This window comes from Haemorhous mexicanus, chromosome 21, assembly GCF_027477595.1.
Source record: "Haemorhous mexicanus isolate bHaeMex1 chromosome 21, bHaeMex1.pri, whole genome shotgun sequence".
Taxonomy (NCBI): domain Eukaryota; kingdom Metazoa; phylum Chordata; class Aves; order Passeriformes; family Fringillidae; genus Haemorhous; species Haemorhous mexicanus.
The window spans coordinates 9,099,781-9,121,027 of record NC_082361.1 but is presented as its reverse complement, the minus strand read 5'-3'; the positions used below and the strand labels follow the sequence as shown (position 1 = coordinate 9,121,027).

Genomic DNA, 21,247 nt, shown 5'->3' with positions numbered 1-21,247 from the left:
GCAGTTGTTCTTAGCTTTTATTCTTTTCTTTCTACTCCCACTGGCTTCACACCCTCTGTGCTGTACCAGGCACAGAGCACTGCCTTGATTCCCAGACACCAAAGTCTGGAGAAGGGGATGTTTTCCATGTTGGAGCAGTTTAAATATCACTGCTTTGCATTTCTGGAAGATCAGCAGACAGGAATGAGAGGGCAGCACTGTTCCTTTGCCAGTCTGGGAGTACAGAGGGTTTGGCTATCTGAGGGCTCTGTACTTGCTAAGGAGTGCTGTGATATGAAGCAGCCTAAATCCCAAACTGTGGCTCTTGTTGTTGTCTTAAAGCAGAGCAGAGGAGGAACACTGTGATTTCTTCTCTTCCAAACTGCCAAAGGCAGGATTTTCCAACCAACAGAAGAACACACTGATTTTTTTCAGCACGGAGTTTGTTCAAAGCCTGGCCAAGGCCAGCTCTGGTTTTGGAGTGCTGGTGGACGGCCAGAAATGTGAAATGGAGCAGAGAGCTCACTTTCCACGGGGGAACATCACACTTGTGTGGGGCTGTGAGGCTTGGAGAACCTGCTGCTGTCACATCTGGATCCCTCATCCTTTCTCTGGCTGCTGTGGTTGATGTGGCAGGATGAGGCTGGGTGAGATTCCCACCCCCTTCAAGTGTTGACATGGAGGTGATCACACTCCAGGATTTGGCTGCTGAAGCCAGAACTCTCTGTTCATGTCACTGAGCCCAGGAGAGCCACCTGCTCCAGGACAGGACGAGGACATGTCCTGCTCCTCCTGCTGGGATGCTCCATCCCAGGGTGGGGAAGGGCAGCAATGATATCTTGTCCCAAACCACTGGCACAGGCAGTGGCCAGCCTGGCACCATCACCATTACCCCTGCCTGCAGCAGCTTCCCTGGCTGCTGCAGGGGAGCCCCAAGGGGTCCATGTGTTTATTCCCTTACTCCTGATTTCTCCTGCCTCAGCATCAGCTTGAGATTGCCTTTTCATCTGAGCAGTGCCTCTACCCCAGGGGGAGAGCTGGCATCAGGAATCATTTCTTCCATCAGCTCCCTATCCTTGAAACCCTTGGCACTCTGCCAGGATTTCAGCCCAGAGTGGAAATGAAGCTGATAGAGGCAGAATTGAGACAAATGAATGGCTGAGCCCAAAATCCAATGCACGGAGGCAGGTTGAGCCCTTTGCTAAAGAAATAGCTGAGGCTGGAGAGTAAATTAAGGAGAATTCACTCAATTCCCTACTAACTGGTCCTTGGAGCAGGACAAACAGGGACCAGCTTTCCTGTTGCACCTACCCAGCTCCTCGAGGACGTGCTCCACACCGTGGGCAGAAATACCCTGTGCCTGCTGCTCTGTCCCTGTCAACCAGGAAAAAGTGATGAGTTTACCTGGGACAATCAGGATTGCTGCCAAGTTTGAAGCCCAGTTTAGATGGCGGAGCTAGGCATTGCCCCATGAAGTTTCAAAAGCCCAGCCCTTCATCCCTCATTACAAGCGAGACGCCCTCGCTCAGCCCATTCTCAACACCCCCAGCTTCCTGCTGAGCTGTTCTGGTGCTTGGAGAGGCTCTGTGTGCCCAGGAACCCCCTGCAGCCTTTTCCCTGCTGGGATGGGCTGTGGTGACTTTTCTTTCTGTCCCAGGGTCTCCCTTTGCCCGTGCCAGTTTGAAGAGTGGCAAGAACGAGAGCTCGTCCTACTTCAGGAGGAAGGAGAAGATGTTCCGCTTCTTCATCCGGCGCATGGTGAAGGCTCAGAGCTTCTACTGGGTCGTGCTCTGCGTGGTGGCCCTCAACACCCTCTGTGTGGCCATGGTGCACTATGACCAGCCCGAGAAGCTGACCACTGCTCTCTGTGAGTACTGCAGGGAGCTGGGGGTGCTCAGCCTGGAGAAAAGGAGACTCAGGGGTGACCTTATCACTCTGCACAGCTCCCCTCACTGCTGGTTTTGGCTCCTTTTTTCTACCTCTGTCAAGAGGGGTTGAAACTCTCAAGACAATATTTCCTGTTCAGGCTTAGGTGTTTATTATTTCTTATCTATATTGCAAGTGGTGAGTTCTACAGCATTTTACCAACAAGGAAGGACTTTGGGACACTCCAGCACATCCAGAGGGGGCAATGAGGCTGTAGAGGGGCTGGGAACACAAACCCTGAGAGGACCCCCTGAGGGAGCTGGGGGTGCTCAGCCTGGAGAAAAGGAGACTCAGGGGTGCCCTCATCACTCTGCAGCTCCTGACAGGTGCCTGTGCTCAGCTGGGGCTGGGCTCTTTCTCCAGCAGCACTGACAGAACCAGAGCACACAGCCTCCAGCTGTGCCAAGGGAAATTCAGGCTGGATATCAGGAGAAAGTTTTTCATAGAAAGCGTGATAAAGTTCTGGAATGGCTGCCCAGGGAGGTGTGGAGTCCCCATGCCTGGGTGTGTTTAACAAAGCCTGGATGTGGCACTGGGTGCCAGGGTTGAGTTGAGGTGTTGGAGCTTGTCACTCTAGGACACAAAACAACACGAGCACACACACCACTGCTCTTAAGGTGAAGAAAAGGGAAGTTTATTTCCTGGCTCCAACATTTATAGATTTCCAAAAGTGACAGTGGATTGCAGGGTGACAGTGCCACCTCTCCAATGACACTGGACAAACCAACAGTCCATCAAATTTCTCCTTCTCCATAAAAGAATGCAAAACAATCCGTTATTTACATAAAGTGTGTGAGAAAGTTTGTTACTAGAATGTAAACATCAGAATGCTTAGAAAATCTTAAAAAATCAGGGCAACAGGGGCTGGGTTGGACTCGGTGATCTTTAAGGTCTCTTCCAACCTGGTGGCTCTGTGAATCCTGTGAATTCTGTGAGTACTGGCCACTCCTGTTCCCTCAGCAGCTCTGGCATTTCTGATCCCGCAGTGCCACGGTCACGTCCTGGCTCTCAGTGTCCCTCAAGGCTTGGTTCTCCTCACCCACCACTCCTGGAATCACTGAATGGTTTGGGTGGGAAGGGAGCTTAAAGGCCAGCTTATTCTACCTCCTGTGAAGGGATACCTTCCACTAGACCCTGTCCAGCCTGGCCTTGGACTCTTCCAGGGATCCAGGGGCAGCCACAGCTTCTCTGGGAATTACATTCCAATCCCTATCCTCACAGGGAAGAGTTCCTTCCCAATATCCCATCTATCCCTGCTCTCTGGCAGTGGGAAACCATTCCCCTTGTCCTGGCACTAGGCCCTTGTAAATTGTCTCTCTTTACCTTTCCTGTCAGCCCCTTCAGGTCCTGGAAGGTCACATTTAGGTGATCTCAAAGCTTCCCTTCTCCAGACCGAACAATCTCAATTCTCTTTCAAATCATAATTCAAATTATTGAATCACACAATTCAGAAAAAATCCACCAGGGTGTTAGTTTGATAGAGGAATGTTATCCTAAAGGTTGTGGCAAAGTTGAGATTCAATCAGGTGTAAAGCCTGGAACAGGACAGGAGGAATTGTCCTGGAATGGAGCAGGAGGAGGAATTGTCCTGGAGCAGGGCAGGAGGAGGAATTGTCCTGGTACAGGGCAGGAGGAATTGTCCTGGAATGGAGCAGGAGGAGGAATTGTCCTGGAATGGGGCAGGAGGGTTTGTCCTGGAGCAGCATGCACAAAAGGAAGGGGAATGATGCCTGGAAAAAGCAGGATTCTCTGGCTAACCTGTGTCCAGAGACATTTGTGTCACTTTGCAGCAGATCTGCACCCGTGGGTGATTCCTGTTGGGGACACACTCAGAGCTCTGCCAGCTCTGACATTCCTGGGGTACCAGCAGCTGGAATGGCCTGGGAGATAAAAATCCTGCCAGTGTTTATGGAATCAGGCACTAAGCCCCCAGGCGTGCTGTGATTCCTGCCAGAACCTTTAAAAGGTTTCAATTTCACAGCTCTGTTTTGGTTCCATGCCCTCCCTGATGGGGTGTGATGGCATGGGATGGGTGTCACCGTGCCCTCCTGAGACATTAAGTGACAGAAATAATCCCAGAGGGAAGATTATCCTATATTTGTGAAAAGATTTTGTTTTAGCTGATTCCTCTGGTCACCTGGTTTAGCTCAGAGAGTCTAGAAGTGCTTTTGAAACATGAGGTTTGGGTTTTTAAATTGCTCTGATGAATGAGAAATGGTGTCTCCATGAGGTCACAGACTAGCTGACAAAGCTTGGTTAAAAAAAATATGGAAGGTGAGGGATGGAGCTTTTTTGTTTATTTTAATGAAGTTTGGAGGCTGGGACTCCTAGAGCTGGAAAACTCCTGGAAATTCCTCATGCTGATAATGAAATAATTTTTCCTTCTGAAGGGATGGGATGAGGTTTGTTCCTGGAAGACAAAGCCATTCATGACCCTATAAAATGGCCAGGAGCAAATCTGTTATTCAGCACTTGACCAGATGACAATTTAAATAAAACTTCTGAAAAAACCAAACAGAAGACTGGAAAAAACCCTCAAATATTTCCAACAGTCTAACAATGTTGGCTTAGATCTTTAAAGATTCTTATCTACCTAATTTGCCTTGATTTCTCTCTAAATTAGATACTTAAATATTTCTTGCCTCAGATCCTCAGGTCTTACCTTAATACAAGGAAGGCAAACTTTTGAAGTTTTTTTTTACTAGACCTTAGAGGTCAGGAATACTGACTGCTCTGACATCAAAAGCTCCTTATTAATATTTGTTGAAATATTTAATGCCACCTGGTAATGGAGCTCTAATGAGAGATGTATAATAAGGACAGAAATTTCTTTCAAGTCTTTTTTTTTTTTTTTTTTTTGGCAAGATTTCAACTGAAAAGAGAGACAGACCATACAGAGAAGTCACTCTTGCTTATTCATTACCTCAATTTACCAGAAGAAATAATAAGCTAGATTGGCAGAGTAATTAAGAGTTTGAGGATTAGGATTTCCTCTGGAATTAGGACTAAATGTTTAGGAAACAAACTCTACATTTGGAGTCTTTCAACTCAAAAAAGCTGACAGATTTACAGAACTCAGTTTTGGGAGCACCTTTTGCAGTGACTTTTCCAAGGGAACATGAAGAAATCCATGAGCAGGAAACTCCTAATGTTCCAGTGAGGGCCGGAAGGGCTGCTTCTGTCTCTGGGAATTATTCACCTCCAGCTGGGAAACTTATCTGAGACAGAGGCCACAGATTATGCTTCCAATCTATCCCAGCTAAGACAGAAAACAGGTTGGAATTAGGGATGGATCCATGTTTCAGGAGCTCTGCATTTGTCTGTAACACCCAGTAATCAGGAGCTCTTGGGAAGCAGATTTGGATCTCTTGGTGTGGAGTCCCAGTGAGCTGGGAGTGGGGGTCCCACTGCCTGACATTTCATGGAAGAGGCAGAAACCCACCAAAACTTGGGGAGGAAATTCCCAGCATCCTCCCAGCCTTTGCACATCCCACTGCCCTTTGTCAATGGGGAAACACCTGGGCAGGGGCTCCACAAACCATCCCTGCAAAGGATCCCAGAATGGGGCAGGGAAGGGCCCTGAGAGGGTCACCTGGAGCCACCTCCCTGCTCCAGCAGGGCCATCCCAGAGCACAGGGCGCAGAATTGAGTCCAGATGGCTCTGGAATATCTCCAGTGAGGGAGACTCCACAGCCTCCTGAGCTGCTTGTTCACCTCACAGGGAAGAAGATCTTCCTGACGTTCAGGTGGAACTTCCTGGGATCAGTTCCTGCCTGTCCTGCTGTCCCATGGCTGGAGCAGAGCCTGGGCCCTGCTCTGAGCCCTCCCTGCAGGTGTTCTGATGAGATTCCTCTCAGTTATCTCTTTTGGAGGCTGAGCAGCCCCAGCTCTCTCAGCCTTGTCCTCACAAGAGAGGTGCTCCAGTCCCCTCAGCATCTCTGTCCCCTTTGTGCAGGAGCTCTGAGTATTTCTGGGGTGTTAAACCCTGCTGGAAACTCCCCTGGCACTGGGGAGGGGCAGCCCAGCGTGGGTCACAGAAAAAAATGGATTGTCCAAAAGTAGGGAAAGGTTTTGTGGATGCTCACACTGGGTTTTTAGACAGGGTGGTCCAAGACTGTCACTGTGACAATGAGAATAAAAACCAGAGATCCCAGCCTGGTTTGGGTTTAAAGGGACCTTAAATCCCGTCTCATTCTACCCCTGCCATGGGCAGGGACACCTCCCACTGTCCCAGGCTGCTCCAGCCTGGCCTTGGGCACTGCCAGGGATCCAGGGGCAGCCACAGCTGCTCTGGGCACCTGTGCCAGGGCCTGCCCACCCTCACAGGGAACAAATTCCTGCCCAATATCCCAACTAAATCTCTCCATGAATGGTCATCATGGAAATTCTAATGTACACCAGGCAATTTGGGGGGGGGTTTATTTGTTTATTTTGGGGTTTGTTTTAATTTTTAAGTTGGTTTTCTCCAAAAAAAGAAGAGGCTCTGTGGGCTCATTTTGGGGATGACTGTGTCTGCTCCAGGCAGAAACCTATTTTAGTGTGATTTTTGAACAAAGAACCTTGGAGAACTGTCCTGAAAACCCCTACAAGTTCAACCTCTTAAGTTCTAAGTATCCCATACCTCCAAACCCTCCTGAATTCCAGGCTGAGGAGCTGTGGGACTGCATTCACACCTGGCTGTGCACTGGGGATGACCCAAACCTTCCTGCCCCTTTCCTGGGGGATGGCAGAGTTTCCATAGCCTCAGGTTTCTACAAATCCCTAACTGAATATTGAGTGCAGGGAATATTTGGTGCCTTAAGGACTTTGCTGCTTGTTTTGGTGTCACAGTGATGGCCAGACTGTTGTGTTGTTTGTGAGGGTCCCCAGGACGAGGTGAGAGATGGGGATTTGACTCCAAGTTCTCAGAAGGCTGATTTATTAGTTTTTTATATATATATATATATATATATATATATATATATATATATATATATATATATATATATATATATATAAAAAATATTAAGAGAATTTATATATTATATGAAATTATATTATATTATATGAAATTATATTATATTATATGAAATTATATTATATTATATGAAATTATATAGTAAAACCATACTAAAGAAAGAGAAAGAGACATCAGAAGGCAAGACAAGAATGAATAATAAAAACTCATGACTGACCAGAGTGTCTGACACAGCTGGATTGGGATTGACCATTAATTAATAACAATTCACATGGAACCAATCAAAGATGCACCTGTTGGTAAGCAACCTCCAGGCCACATTCCAAGCAATCAGCTAATTATTGTTTACACTTTCTGAGGCTTCTCAGGAGAAAAATCCTGGTGAAGGGATTTTTCATAAAATCTCATGGTGACAGCCAGACTGGACGTGTCCCCTGCCTACTGCCTGGGTAACTCTGCAGCACAAACATCTGGGAAGGAGCCCAGCTGGGGCTGAGCCCTCCAGGAATGCTCCTGGAAAGCCCCATTCTGCCAAGGTTTGTGCACAAATCCATTAGATAGAGGCAGAACGAGGGGATTTGAAACAGCTCCTGGAAATACTTGGCAAAATCCTTTAACTGGGAGAGTGACAGAGTTTAAAAATGGCTTAAAAGTTAATCCGTGATGAGGGAACATCACTGCAGAGGAGCAGGGCCTGGCTGGTGGGATGGAGAGCAAGAGAGAAATGAAAAATCCCAGCGATGTTGTGTCAGGGGAGGTGCTCAGGAATGGACTGAGGAGGCTTTTTGGGAACTGCAGCAGCAGGAGAGGAGCACAGGAAAGGAGCTGCTAAACCCTGCAACTCTACCCAGGCACCTCTAATTCAATTATACCTGTCCCTCTGGGGAGAAGTTTAATTACATTACAAATTAATTTTACTTAAAGAACAGTTGGTAAAAGCCTACGGCTCTGCATTGATTTATTTTCCCCTTGGTCTTTTCTTTTAACTTTTCTGTTTTGAATTGTTCTGATTAGCTTTCTGTGCTTGATGCTCCATATCTCTACAACTGCTTTGGAAAAAGGACTGCAGGAGCTTTGGAGAGAGGCTTGGGATTTCTTTGGCCTTATTGAAAGCACTGATGAGGAATTCTTTGAATTCTCGTGGTGTGATTAATAACAGGCTGTACTTCATGGCCCCGTAATTATCCTCAAATTCAATCAGAGATTCTCCCTCTTTGTGTGGAAAGGACTCCAGGGCCAAATAGGATTTCTCTCATGCTGCAGATGGACACTGCTCACTGAAGCACAGAACTTGGGTTAAATAAGCTGCAGTTGCCTATAAAAGAATATATTTCATGCATCTATTTTATGATTTTATTATCATCTCTTCACGCTCCTTTCCACCACTGCCAATATTCTGAGAAAGAAGAGATTTCTGTCAGAAACCAGCTCTGCCATGGCAGCACTGAGCTCTGGTAGCAGCAAAGATGATTTTTCCACTGAGGGCCCCTCAAAATCCATGCTGAGGACACTGTGGAGGTGCAGAGTGACCAGGGCTGTGCCTTTGGGAAGGGCAGCCCCTGAGTGAAACTGCAGTGACCCAGTGCTGAAACCTCCTCCCCACGGTCCCTAAAACTATCCCACAGTGCCAAAACCTCATCCCACAGTCCCTAAAGCCCATCCCACAGTGCCAAAACCCATCCCACAGTGCCAAAACCCATCCCACAGTGCCAAAACCTCATCCCACAGTCCCTAAAGCCCATCCCACAGTGCCAAAACCCATCCCACAGTCCCTAAAGCCCATCCCACAGTGCCAAAACCCATCCCACAGTGCCAAACACCCATCCCACAGTGCCAAAACCCATCCCACAGTGCCAAAAACCCATCCCACAGTGCCAAACACCCATCCCACCATCCCAAAAACTCATCCCACAGTCTCTAAATCCCATCCTGGGGGAGCAGCTGCAGGCATTGCTGCAGGGCACGAGGCCCGAGGGATGGCGCTGGGCTGGGCTCCTCTTCCTCTGGCTAAAGCCGTGGGGTGAAGGTGGGACCAGAGCTCTCTGGGTCTGTGGGATGGGTTTTAGGGACTGTGGGATGGGTTTTGGGGACTGTGGGATGGGATTTAGGGACAGTGGGATAGGTTTTTGGCACTGTGGGATGGGTTTTGGCACTATGGGATGGGTTTTTGGCACTGTGGGATGGGTTTTAGGGACTATGGAATGGGTTTTTGGCACTGTGGGATGGGTTTTGGCACTGTGGGATGGGTTTTGGCACTGTGGGATGGGTTTTGGCACTGTGGGATGGGTTTTGGCACTGTGGGATGGGTTTTGGCACTGTAGGATGGGTTTTGGCACTATGGGATGGGTTTTTGGCACTGTGGGATGGGTTTTTGGCACTGTGGGATGGGTTTTGGCACTATGGGATGGGTTTTTGGCACTGTGGGATGGGTTTTGGCACTGTGGGATGGGTTTTGGCACTATGGGATGGGTTTTTGGCACTGTGAGATGGGTTTTTGGCACTGTAGAATGGGTTTTTGGAACTGTGGGATGGGTTTTGGCACTGTGAGATGGGTTTTTGGGATGGTAAAAATGGGTTTTTGGAACTGTGGGATGGCTTTTAGGGACTGTGGGGAGGAGGTTTCAGCACTGGGTCACTGCAGTTTCACTCAGGGGCTGCCCTTCCCAAAGCTCTCTTCTCTCTCCAGCACGTCCTGCAGGGATCCTTCCTGGCTCCTCAATCTGTGTAGGTCTGAACCCCAAATCCACAATGTCTCCTGTTGATAAATCCAGTGTTTGAGCACAGCATCATTTGAACCTTTATGGCCTGTTCCCTGCCCAGTGCTGAGCCTCACGTTTGGGGCAATTTGGCCTTTTTTTGGTGCTGTTGTTGCCTTTGAAGCCAAGACCCAGCTCCCTCTGGATAGCAACATGCTGCATTTGCAAGGAAAAGGCTTTCTGGAGCATATTTATTTCTGTCTGCTGAGCATTTCACATCTGCTTGGGCAAAAAGGGGGAAGTTTTGCCCTTCTGAGGTTCTCCTGCTGAGTTTAATGTGAGAGAGAATGAGGAGAGGGAAGTGTCAGGCTCAGCACCTGCTTCTGATGCCATTGGACTTGGAGATGGGGCAGGAATGGAATTAAGCCATAAATGATTGACAAAAAGGAGCTGGTAACTCTAATTAGGAACCTAATTCAAAGGTGTGGGGTGAAGGGATGCTTGCATGGCCTTTGCCAACAGCACAGCTTGGAAATGAAATAAGAGTGTTTGTATCAAACCTTTCCTCCTTAAATCACATCACAAAGTGCTTTTGAGTGAGGCAAATGAAATTAGGTGAGGTTTGAATACCAGGAGGCCCAAACAACAAAATTGCATTTTCAATTATTTAGGCAGGGCCTTCTCAGAAGAAATCATGTGTTGGATGCAGCAGCCTCTCCATGGAGCCAATTCCTTCTGCCTGAGGAGCTCAGGGTCTGAATTCCACTCCCCTCCATCCCAGCCTCACTGGGCTCTGATTTGTAGCATCTGGTACCTGCTGGGACACAGCTCCTGCTGCCAGGTCTGGGCTCTGCTCTGGAACTCATCAGCTGGGAAAGGCCAAGGGTGGCTCTTGCAAAAGCAGCAGTAGGAAGTTGGTTTTTAGATGCTCTGAGTTTTAAACATTTCCTGGCTTTATATATTTTTTTAAACATATAATCAAATATTTCTTGATTCTCTTTTGCCACTTTCTAGCTTTTCCCTTGGGTGATATTCTGGATTTGCAGGTGTGTTTGCAGGATGTGTCAGCCTGATGGTGACACTTTGCACTTGGGATACCTGGGGTGTGTTCAGCCTCTGCTGGAGCAGTGACTGAACATTAATCCTTGGTCCTTCCTCCTTTTCTGCTCCTTTGGGATGATGGTTAATTGTCTTGGCAAGGTGTCCTGAGGTCTCTTGGTGCAATTTGCAATTAAAAACTACTGCTGAGGATTTTTGTTGTTCTGTGGAGGTATCTGGGGGGCACCTGAGCTGTGACTTGGACAGGTCAGGCTGGGGCAGAGCTGAGGGGATGAGCATCTCCCTGCTAGAGATGTGACATGTGGGGGCTGTGCATTGCTTCCTGGAGGATCCACAACCTCTCCCTGTGATTTTATCAGCTGATTTAACAAGGTTTCACAGCACTGGCTGGATACCAACCCTTGGGGTAGGGAGCCTGCACCTGGAAGTCGTGCCAGTCAGCATCACCTGCTGAGTGTGACACCAGAGTCCCTCTCCAGCTCTCCTGGAGCCCCTTTGGGCCCTGCAGGGGGCTCTGAGCTCTCCCTGGAGCCTTCTCCTCTCCAGGTGAGCACCCCCAGCTCTCCCAGCCTGACTCCAGAGCAGAGGAGCTCCAACCCTTGGAGCAGCTCCAGGATCTCTGGACTCAGGGGTGCCCTCATCACTCTCACAGCTCCTGACAGGTGCCTGTGCTCAGCTGGGGCTGGGCTCTTTCTCCAGCAGCACTGACAGAACCAGAGCACACAGCCTCCAGCTGTGCCAAGGGAAATTCAGGTTGGATATCAGGAAAAAGTTTTTTACAGAAAGAGTGATAAAGTTCTGGAATGGCTGCCCAGGGAGGTGTGGAGTCCCCATGCCTGGGTGTGTTTAACAAAGCCTGGATGTGGCACTGGGTGCCAGGGTTGAGTTGGGGTGTTGGGGCTGGGTTGGACTCGATGATCTTGAAGGTCTCTTCCAACCCAACCTAGTCATTCTGGGAATTCTGGGAATTCTGTGACTCATCCCAGCAGCTCCAGGTCCTCCTGCTGGTCCCAGAGCTAGAGGCAGCTCTGCAGGTGGGGCCTCACCAGAGCAGATGGAAGGTCAGATGGATTCCCAGCACAATTATGGATCTCTCCTTACTCTGGGATCCTTGGTGCTGGAGACAGTTTCCTCACTGAGCCCTTGTACCTCCTGTGAGAAAGGGGAGACAAACTGCAGCATGGTCAGGTGTGAAGAGGCTTCTCCTCAAAAGCTCCAAGCTCAGGGTGAGAGGGAGTTGTGCTGCTCCTGTGCCCTGAGATCCAGAGGGAGGATCTGCCTCTTCCTGGGAAAAAGGCTGTAGGAATCAGATTTTGTCATCTTATTCCTCAGCTGGGAACACATTGCCCTTGGAGTCTCCTTTGATGATCTTGCTGCTGTTTTCAAGGAGAGCAGGTCACGTGGGATAATTAATACTCCTGAAATTTCCTCCCCTTTTGCAAATGTTGGCACAGGTGTCCTTGCAGGCTCCTCAGTATGGTGTTAATAAAGCCTCTCTCATCTCATTATTGCTTCCTGGATTTCAGGGAACTTTATGCCCATGGTGTTCCATGACTGGCTTTCATTTTAAATTAATTTAAAATTTAAAACCCCTTTTTTATTTTGAGTAATTGAAGCTGCGTTTGTCAAGGCATTTCCAAAGACACCCAGGATGGCCCTGGGCCAGCTCTGCTCACCCCCTATGGATGTGCAAGGCTGGGAATGGAAATCCAAGGCAGAATGGAAATCTCTCCCCACACTCAGCTCAAGCTGCAGATTGCAGGAGGTCAGAGGATGGTGGAATCATGGAATCTCCTGAGCTGGAGGGGGTCCCCAAGGACCATCCAATGCCACCCCTGTCCCTGCCCAGCCCCCCACCAACCCCACCCTGGCATCCCTGGCAGCGCTGTCCAAAGGCTCCTGGAGCTCTGGCAGCCTCGGGGCCGTGCCCATTCCCTGGGGAGCCTGGGCAGTGCCAGCACCTCTGGGGGAAGAACCTTGCCCTGGTCTCACAGAATTCACAGAATCCCTGGGTTGGGTTGGAAGAGACCTTCAAGCCCATCGAGTCCAGCCCAGCCCCAACACCCCAACTCAACCCTGGCACCCAGTGCCACATCCAGGCTTTGTTAAACACACCCAGGGATGGGGACTCCACACCTCCCTGGGCAGCCATTCCAGAACTTTATCACTCTTTCTGTAAAAACTTTCTTCTGATATCCAACCTGAATTTCCCTTGGTGCAGCCTGAGGCTGTGTGCTCTCATTCTCCAGCCTTTCCCTGGCTCCTGTCCCAGAGCAGAGATGGGAGCTGCCCCAGAGTGCAAAGCACTTGGAATCCAGGCTCATCCTGCTGAAATTTTCCTTGTGTCTGTTGCCCCTTTTCTGTCTCTGTGCACCTCTGCATAAAGTTTGGCACCATCTCCTTTTTTTCATTCCTGGAATCATAAAATTGAAATTACAAGAGACTTTCTTGTAGCATCTGTTCTGCTGCAGCCTCTGAGAACCTCCTGTGCTGCACTAAACAAGGTGATTAATTCCCACCTTTTGAGGTTTGATTCTTTTCCTCATCTTTTCTCCAGGGAGAGAGCTTTGCCTTCTGCTGTTTGGTTTTTCTTGGTAGTGTAGGTGGTTTTTGCCTCTTTTGGTTTTTTTTTTTTTTTTTTTTTTGGTTTTGTTTTTAACATTTCACTCTTGCTGTTGCTTATTGGCCTCCAGATCCAAACTTAAAATGCCAAAGGCAGTGTTTGCTGTAGCTTCAAGTTCTCAAAACTTGATGTAGAAATTGATGCCTCCAGCTCTGTTCTTTCTGCCCTTTGTTTCATCATAGGTGATAAATTTTCCCATCAAAAGCTTCCCAGACTGTGATATGTGAAGAAAAAGGAAACAGAAGGGGCTCTTCCATAATTACAGGGCTATAAAGACATAATAAAAATAAATGTGGTAACAGGAGACACAACACCTCTGAATATGAGCCCTCAGAGTCAGCACTTCTGTTGGGTAGAAAGGTATTTTTATCATCAGAGGATGGTACAGAAACTTACACCCCACACCCAAAAGTTTCCATCTCTTGCAAGTACAGAAGTCCCAAAACATCTCTGCAATTAAATTTGACCTTTAAAAATATGAGATCCAGGGCTTTCCTTTGAAATTCCTTTCTAGAGACAATGAGGATATGATTTAATGCTCCTTCCCCCACCCAAGGGTGCAGGTGGGCACTGCCTTCACACAGCTCATGGACACACAGAAAGAATTGTGCCAAACTCTGCCTGGCTCCTCTTTGCCATTGCACACGGATTTCCTTCTGCCAGCAGGCCCTTGGTGCTGTGCAAAAAGGAACAAAAAGTTCCCTGCACGAAGAGCTCTGCCCACCAAGGGCTCATGGATTAATTTAGTCTCTTCTCCTGTTCCCAGATTTCGCAGAGTTTGTTTTCCTGGGGCTGTTCCTCACTGAGATGTCTCTGAAGATGTATGGGCTGGGGCCAAGGAATTACTTCCACTCTTCATTCAACTGCTTTGACTTTGGGGTGAGTAACGTCCAGCAGGGTGGATAAATCATGGGATGGTTTGGGGTGGTTGAAATCATCTCATTCCAACCCTCTGCCATGGCAGGGACACCGTCCACTGTCCCAGGTTGTCCCAACCCCGTCCAGCCTGGCCTTGGGCACTGCCAGGGATCCAGGTGTGGTATTCACATGCCCTCGGAACAGAGAGAAGCTGTGAGACAGGCAGAGAAGAAGGAAAACACAATTCTTATCATTTGCTGTGCCTGCGTTGTGCCAAAGTAGAATGCAATATGGAGATGGTTTGCCCAAAGTGAGGATGTTTTGTTCCCTTGGCCTGTCAGGGCCAGGTGTGTGTGGGACTGTCCTGGGACAGTCACGGGAGAATCAGAGATGAGTGCAGTTCTGTGCCCTTGTGAGCAAGAGTGAGTGCAGGGCAGGTTCAGTTTGGATGCAATGTACATAGTATAGTATAATAAAGTCATTCATAAGCCTTCTGATGATGGAATCAGATGCATCATTCTCTCTCCCCTTCATAGGAGTCTCAGTTGATTTACAATATCCAGGGGCAGCCAGAGCTCCTCTGGGAATTCCATTCCAACCCCTCCCCACCCTCACAGGGAAGAATTCCTTCCCAATATCCCCTCCATCCTGTCACTCCATGTCCTTGAACGCCCTCCCTGGGACGAGCAGGTGTCTCTCCTGTCATTCAGGTGCTGGGTGTTTGAGGATGAGTGTGGAAATCCACGGGAAGTGCTCCTGGGGGGAGCAGCCCCTGTATAAATTAGCAGTGGAATACATTAAGCTTCCCTCGTTATCCTCCTTTTGGAAGGGAAGTGACAGCCGGGGGATTTCATTTCCTCCAGCCCCGGGCTGTTGGCGGCATCAGCACCCTGGAGTGCTCTGATTGCTGGCAGGTTCTGTCCCTCCCCTTGCAACAAGCTGATTGAAAGACGAAAAAAAACCCCCACACACCTTCCTGCTCGTGTCACCCACTGAGCAGCCTTCACCTGGAGTCACACGGGCAGAGCTTTACAGGCGTCACCAGGAGCAGCAGAGCAAACACCTGATGAGGTGACAGCAGGGCAATAATTCCAATTCTTTCAGTGCAGAAGTCCAGGCTCCAACTGCAGCTCTGGTGTGAATAGCGGGGCTGGGTTTGGCTCCACCTGACAGGGAGCCTGGCGTGTGGATGTTAATTTATTCATTAAAAGCTATTAGCTGTAATCTGTGCTCAGAGGAGAACTCCCCTCTCTTACCTGCAGTGGGCTGAGCAGGACCCAGGCTGTTGTAACACCCCAGATATGGAGCTCTGGATCCAGCCACAGGCACAGGGAGAGGGGCTCAGGTCACTGCACTCCTCACCCAGCCCTGCTCTGACATTCAGGCTGCTGTTTCTGGCTTTTATCTGCCAAAATGCTGGGAGTGACTCTTCCTCCATGAAGCCAAATTCCTCTGCTCCCACAAGGGAGGAGGAGCTGTTGTCACCTTCAGCGAGTGACCCTCCTAAATCCAAGGCTCTGAGTAGAGCCAATTTATTCTTTTTGTGGCTGTGCTTGTGGCAGCAGCAAAGCTCAGAGTAAACTGAATTTGAGGTTCAATCACCCACTTGTGTCCAGCACGCTGAGGTGTTGCACGAGGCTGTCCCAGATGTGGGGTTCTGGTTTTGGGGTGTCCTGGTAGCTGGGGTTGCTCAGAAACACATAATCACAGAGTGGTTACATGCAGGTGCTTTTATTGAAGAGCTCTGGGTGTCAGGGGTACAGACCCAAATCTGACTCCAACATGGGTTTGGGATTGTGAAAAACGCCAGTCACTTGTTTTTAAAATTTTAAAAGTTTAATAGTAATAAAATGGTTATAAAAATAGTAATATAATTAGAGTAATAAAAATTTGAACAATTTGGATTAGGACAACACGGGACAATAAAAACAAAGAGTTACAGACAGTCTGGGTGCCTCTTTCTGGGCAAAATAAGCCAAAAGAGGAAACCCCTAAACAGAGGATTAACCCTTAAAAGCAACAGCCTGTTGCATATTCCTACACCTCATCCATGATGCATAAATTCCATTCCAACACAGGATGCTCCCTGGGCAGTGTCAGCTTCTTCCTCTGAATCCTGACGGCTCTTCAGGGCTGAGAGGCAGGAAGAAGTTCATTTCTTCTGATAAGGGAGCAATAAATTCTCTTTCTCTGAAAGATTTAGGTGTGCTGTGGCTGCTATCTCACTGCAAGTCCTTTCTTTAAAAAAAGTATCTTACATAGCATAGTTTCTATTTTAACATTTTGTTGTAACCTAAAACTATATTTAACACACTACTTAAAAAAAATTAATACAGCCTAACTTTCTAACATAACACATAATACTCATTTTAATATTTGTGAAAAGCCAATCATAAAATAGGCATTTTTCACAGGATGAACACCTTTTATTACCCATATAATTATAAAACTACATATTAATTATTAAACTTATATTGTTCTATTGTATACATTGATTTCATCCAAGCATGGATTTTGTAATTTCCATCAAACCCCCCAAACATCATTTCTCAGGATTCTTGTTACGATTAAACAATAATTATATCCAATTACCACATTTAACAATCACATCATTTATCATAGCCATTAAATGATTATACAGGTGCAGTTTTGCATGATCCAGTAACATTTTCCCAGGGCCTGCCAGGCCCGACCTTTCTTTCCAACCCCCCCTGAATATCCCATGATTTTAGAAACATTTTATCCCTGTACTATCACAGTGGCTCAGAGGGTTGGGATGATCTGTGGTATTTTTGGGGTCCCCTGTTGGGAGGAAATGATGAATCTGACTCCATGTTCTTAGAAGGCTAATTTATTATTTTATGTTCTATATTATATAAAAGAATGCTATACTAAACTATACTAAAGAATAGAGATAGGATCCAGACAGAAGGCTTAACAAGATACCAATGAAAACCTGTGACTCTCCAGAGCCCCAACACAGCTGGACCACGATTGGTCATCAAGTAAAAACAATTCACATGTTGGATAAACAATCTCCAGCCACATTCCAAAGCAGCAAAACACAGGAGAAGCAATTGAGATAATATTGTTTTCATTTCTCTCTGAGGCTTCTCAGCTTCCCAGGAGAAGAATCCTGGGAAAAGAGGATTTTTCAGAAAATATGACAGTGGCAGGATGGGTTGTCCTGCACAGCACAAGGGACAGTGCCCAGACCCAGACTGTCCATAAATTGTCCTTTAGGGGTGTCACTGTTGCCTTGTGCAGGCTGCCCTAGAACAGAGGCTAGACAGGGCTAAAGAATAAAACAGGGATTTATTAAAAGCCTCAATGGATCCACCATGGGCAGCACAAGGGCTGATGTCCTGCACTGGGTGGGCTCTGAGCTGCCCCCCAGGCTGGCTGCCAATTTCCTTGGATCCCCAGATCCAGGATGCTCCTTTCACAACGAGACCTTGTCAGGGACAGGTGATTTAGGAGCTTGCACAAGGCAAAAGCTGCACTGAGGTGTCTGAGCTTTGTGGGCTGTGCAGCCCTGGCAGGGAGCTCCGCCGAGGGTTTCCCAGCAGGAAAAGCTGTTGATCTGTTGCTAATTCTTCCTCCTTCAGAGAATCCATAGGGATCCTCCTTCTGTCTGTGTTTTTCCCTCCCTCACCCACCTTCCAGCCCCCAGAATGAGTGCAGCCCTGGAACATCACAGAGCTCTGTACCCAGTTTTGTCTGACAAACCATCGAGATGGAACCGTGCGAGCTCAAAGGGTGAAACAACAAACCAGAGCAACATCTGCCTGGGGAGCAGCAGTCCAGGGGGAACCAGGCTTCCAGGAGGGGCTGCTGAGGAAAATTAATTATCACTGCCATGTACAGGGGCTGAGGAAAGGTTTTTGCTGATTCATGAGTGCCTGGGTTTGAAAAGACAGGTGTCTGCTAAGGAAGGCAGGAGCCACCTGTAAAACGGAAAATGAAAAATGTAATTATTTACATTTTACTCCAAATTATTTACATTTTACTCCAAAACATAATTACATTTTACTCATTATGATTTTGAAACTAAGAGGCTCTCAGGCAAGTATACGGGAATAGGAGTAACAGTGCTGTACTAGGGAAATTAAAAATACAAATGTAATAGTACAAACAAAAAAATAAACAAACCACTGCCCAGGTCAGACTATGCCCTGCCCCCCAGTGTGTCAGGGTGGTGGCACAGTCCCATCCCAGGGGGGCTCAGGGTGGTGGCACAGTCCCATCCCAGGGGGGCTCAGGGTGGTGGCACAGTCCCATCCCAGGGGGGCTCAGGGTGGTGGCACAGTCCCATCCCAGGGGGGCTCAGCCCTCCTGCAGTGCCAGCTGTGGTTCTGCTGGAGCAGGGATCCTGCACAAGGGGGGAGTTTTCCTCTGCAGCTCCAGGGCTGCTGGAGATGGGCCTGCTCTCCCTCTGGGAATGCAGGGCAGCAGAAAGCTGCTCCTCTGGGAATGCAGTGGGCAAAGGCTGCTGGGCTGTTCCCAGGTCAGATTGGATCCAGGTAGGAATGCTTGGCTCCTCCCCTGGGCGGAGCATCTCCCCATGGGATGGTGGAATTTGATCAGCCCTGCAGGGACACTCCCTGGCCATGGACAAGAGATCTCCTGGAGGGAGGATGGGCTGGGGGAGAGATAAAGAAAACTGCCCAGTGAACAGAGATAACTGCCCCAGCTCTGACAGATGAGGGTAGAACACACACCCAGCTACACCTGAGACAATGAGGGATCCCAATGGTGGGAGAGAAGTTTTAGTTCCTTCTTCAGATGGCAGGCACTGGAATTATCAACTCTTGTGGGATTCCCTTTCCCTCTGTATTTTCTGGAAGCTCAGGGCACAGTGGGTGTTGCAGGACACTCAAGCAGTGATGGAATTTTCAGACATCCAAGTTTTTGTAATAAAAAGGTGGGAAGAGGAACTGTTGGCATTTGCAGTTGAGCCAGCATTAAAAAGTTCTAATTAAAAATTATTGTCCTTCAAAAAAAGATGTTTTAAGGTAGTTTGATTGCTAGAGAAGAAAGCAGCAAGCTCCTCTCAGTGTATAAATCACAGTGTTCTCCTCCTGGGATGGAGAAAGCTGGGGTAGGGTTTTCCAGTTCTCCTGGCTAATTTAGGATTCTCCAGAACTTTTTGTAACAAAGGGGTTCCCAGTGCTGCTGCCCCCATTTATCCTCCCTCCCACAGCACAAACCAGCTGGGCTCTGGTGGGAACCAGTTCTGAACTGGTGTTTATGGTGTGCTCTGCCCAGCAGGGCCCACAGGCAGTGGGAGCTCAGAAGTGTTGGGTTAATGTGAATTACACCAGCAATTGGCAGGGAAATGCCTGTTTGATCCTATTAACTCTGCTGAAACCTGTGTGGGTTTAATTGTCCTTCCCAGCTGTGCTCAACCCATCGCTGTTTGTCCTTTTCCTAATGAGGGATTTTTGAGAAGATTTTTCCCTTGCTTGAGGTGAATTCTCTGCCATCCTTAAACCAACCAGAAAAACAAAATTTGAAAAGCCCACCTTGATTTGGGACAGTTTTTTCAGCACCCCAAGGCTGAGGGCAGATGATGGGATGTTTGTACCAAAGGCTTTGCATGATCTCATAATAATTATTGCTTTAATTGCTCTCCTAAAGACTCTCAGCTGCCAGAAGTTTCTGGTAGATGTTACCCAGAGCTGCTGTTCTGCTGTAGATGAGGAGTTCTAATCCTTCTGATGGGAAGGGGAGGATGGGGCAGTGCCCTCTTGCACCTCTGCAGGTTGTGTGGGGTGGGAAAAGGAATGACAGTGGGCTGACAGGAGAATGTCCTTTTTTTCCTTTGGTTTTAAGCTTGTTTGAAGCAGAAATCTCAGGTTATCACTTGTATTTTGTGGTAAAAACCCCAAGTTTTATTTTCTTCCTGAGTCCCATCAACTGCTGGCATTTGCAGTTGAGCCAGCATTAAAAAAATCTAATTAAAAATCACAGTGTCCTTCAAAAAAAAAAAAGGTATTTTAAGGTAGCTTGATTGCTAGAGAAGAAAGCAACAAGCTCCTCTCTGTGTATAATCACAGTGTTCTCCTCCTGGCTATGGAGAAAGCTGGGGTGAGGTTTTTCCAGTTCTCCTGGCTAATTTAGGTTCTCCTGAACAGCCTGAACTCTGGTTCCTGAGCACCCCAGGGAGCTCAGCAGCAGCTCTGCCCTTTTTGGACCCAGGATATTCCTCTGGTTGCCCTGGAGGACTCGAGACCCTGGCAGGAGGCTCAGAGACCTTGGCACAGAGTCAGAAACACCTGTGCCTTTGATTTTAACCCATGGAAACAATTACCAACTTTGTGTGAGGAGTTACAAGCCACAAGAGTTTGAGCAGAATGATAGTGAATTTGTCACAGGGTGAAAAGGCAGAATTTTGGGGATTTAGAATGGGGGTTCAGGAGGCAAGATGGAGGAATCTGGGCATGTTCTGTCTGTCTTGTTCTAGCCCTCCATCTTCTGCTGGGATGGTGACACTTTTGGATTGGTTTAGGGTAGACACAGACTAACATAGGTGATGGGTATTGGGAAATTATTGTAAATAAAGTACACGTGGTTCTTAGTATAAAAAGCCAACACCACCCCAAGGGCAGGGACTGTGCTACAGCCTGACCTGCTGGACAGAGCTCAGCAGGTCAGAGAAGGAATGGAATAGATAAGAGAAAATAAACAGCCTTGAAAACAGAACCGAGGAATCTTGACTTCTTCTTTGGTCGCAGGGCTGGGGAAAAAGAGACTTTCTGGGGAGCACAGAAACCCGAGATGCCCTCTCTGAGGTGGTCTCTCCCTGCAGGTGATCGTGGGCAGTATCTTTGAGGTGATTTGGGCTGCAGTGAAGCCGGGAACCTCCTTTGGCATCAGCGTCCTGCGCGCCCTGCGGCTGCTGAGGATCTTCAAAGTGACCAAGTAAGTGCAGCTCCCTTGGCACCCACAGCAGGCTCTGAGCACCCCAGGAGATCCCTGGCCCCAGCCCCAGGGCCAGGAGGAGTGCTTTCCACATTTATCAACAGTAAACTAATAATTAAATCACTACAAAGTTAAAAATAAACCAAAAAGCAATGCCCCAACCCTCTGGGGCAGCTGGCACAAAATCCCTGCCTGCCCCAACCTCCAAGGTCTGCACTGGCTGGG

The 21,247-nt window shown here is 48.1% G+C and overlaps 1 protein-coding gene across 1 annotated transcript in view; it reads left to right on the top strand.

Moving 5' to 3' along the window:
• The window catches only part of CACNA1B (calcium voltage-gated channel subunit alpha1 B), a 200,412-nt gene that overhangs the window by 61,548 nt on the left and 117,617 nt on the right, over positions 1-21,247 (top strand). Inside the window, exons 9-11 of the mRNA XM_059865534.1 lie at positions 1,637-1,846; positions 14,007-14,119; positions 20,910-21,022. Coding sequence (XP_059721517.1) covers positions 1,637-1,846; positions 14,007-14,119; positions 20,910-21,022 — 436 coding nt within the window. The remainder of the gene's footprint in view (positions 1-1,636; positions 1,847-14,006; positions 14,120-20,909; positions 21,023-21,247) is intronic.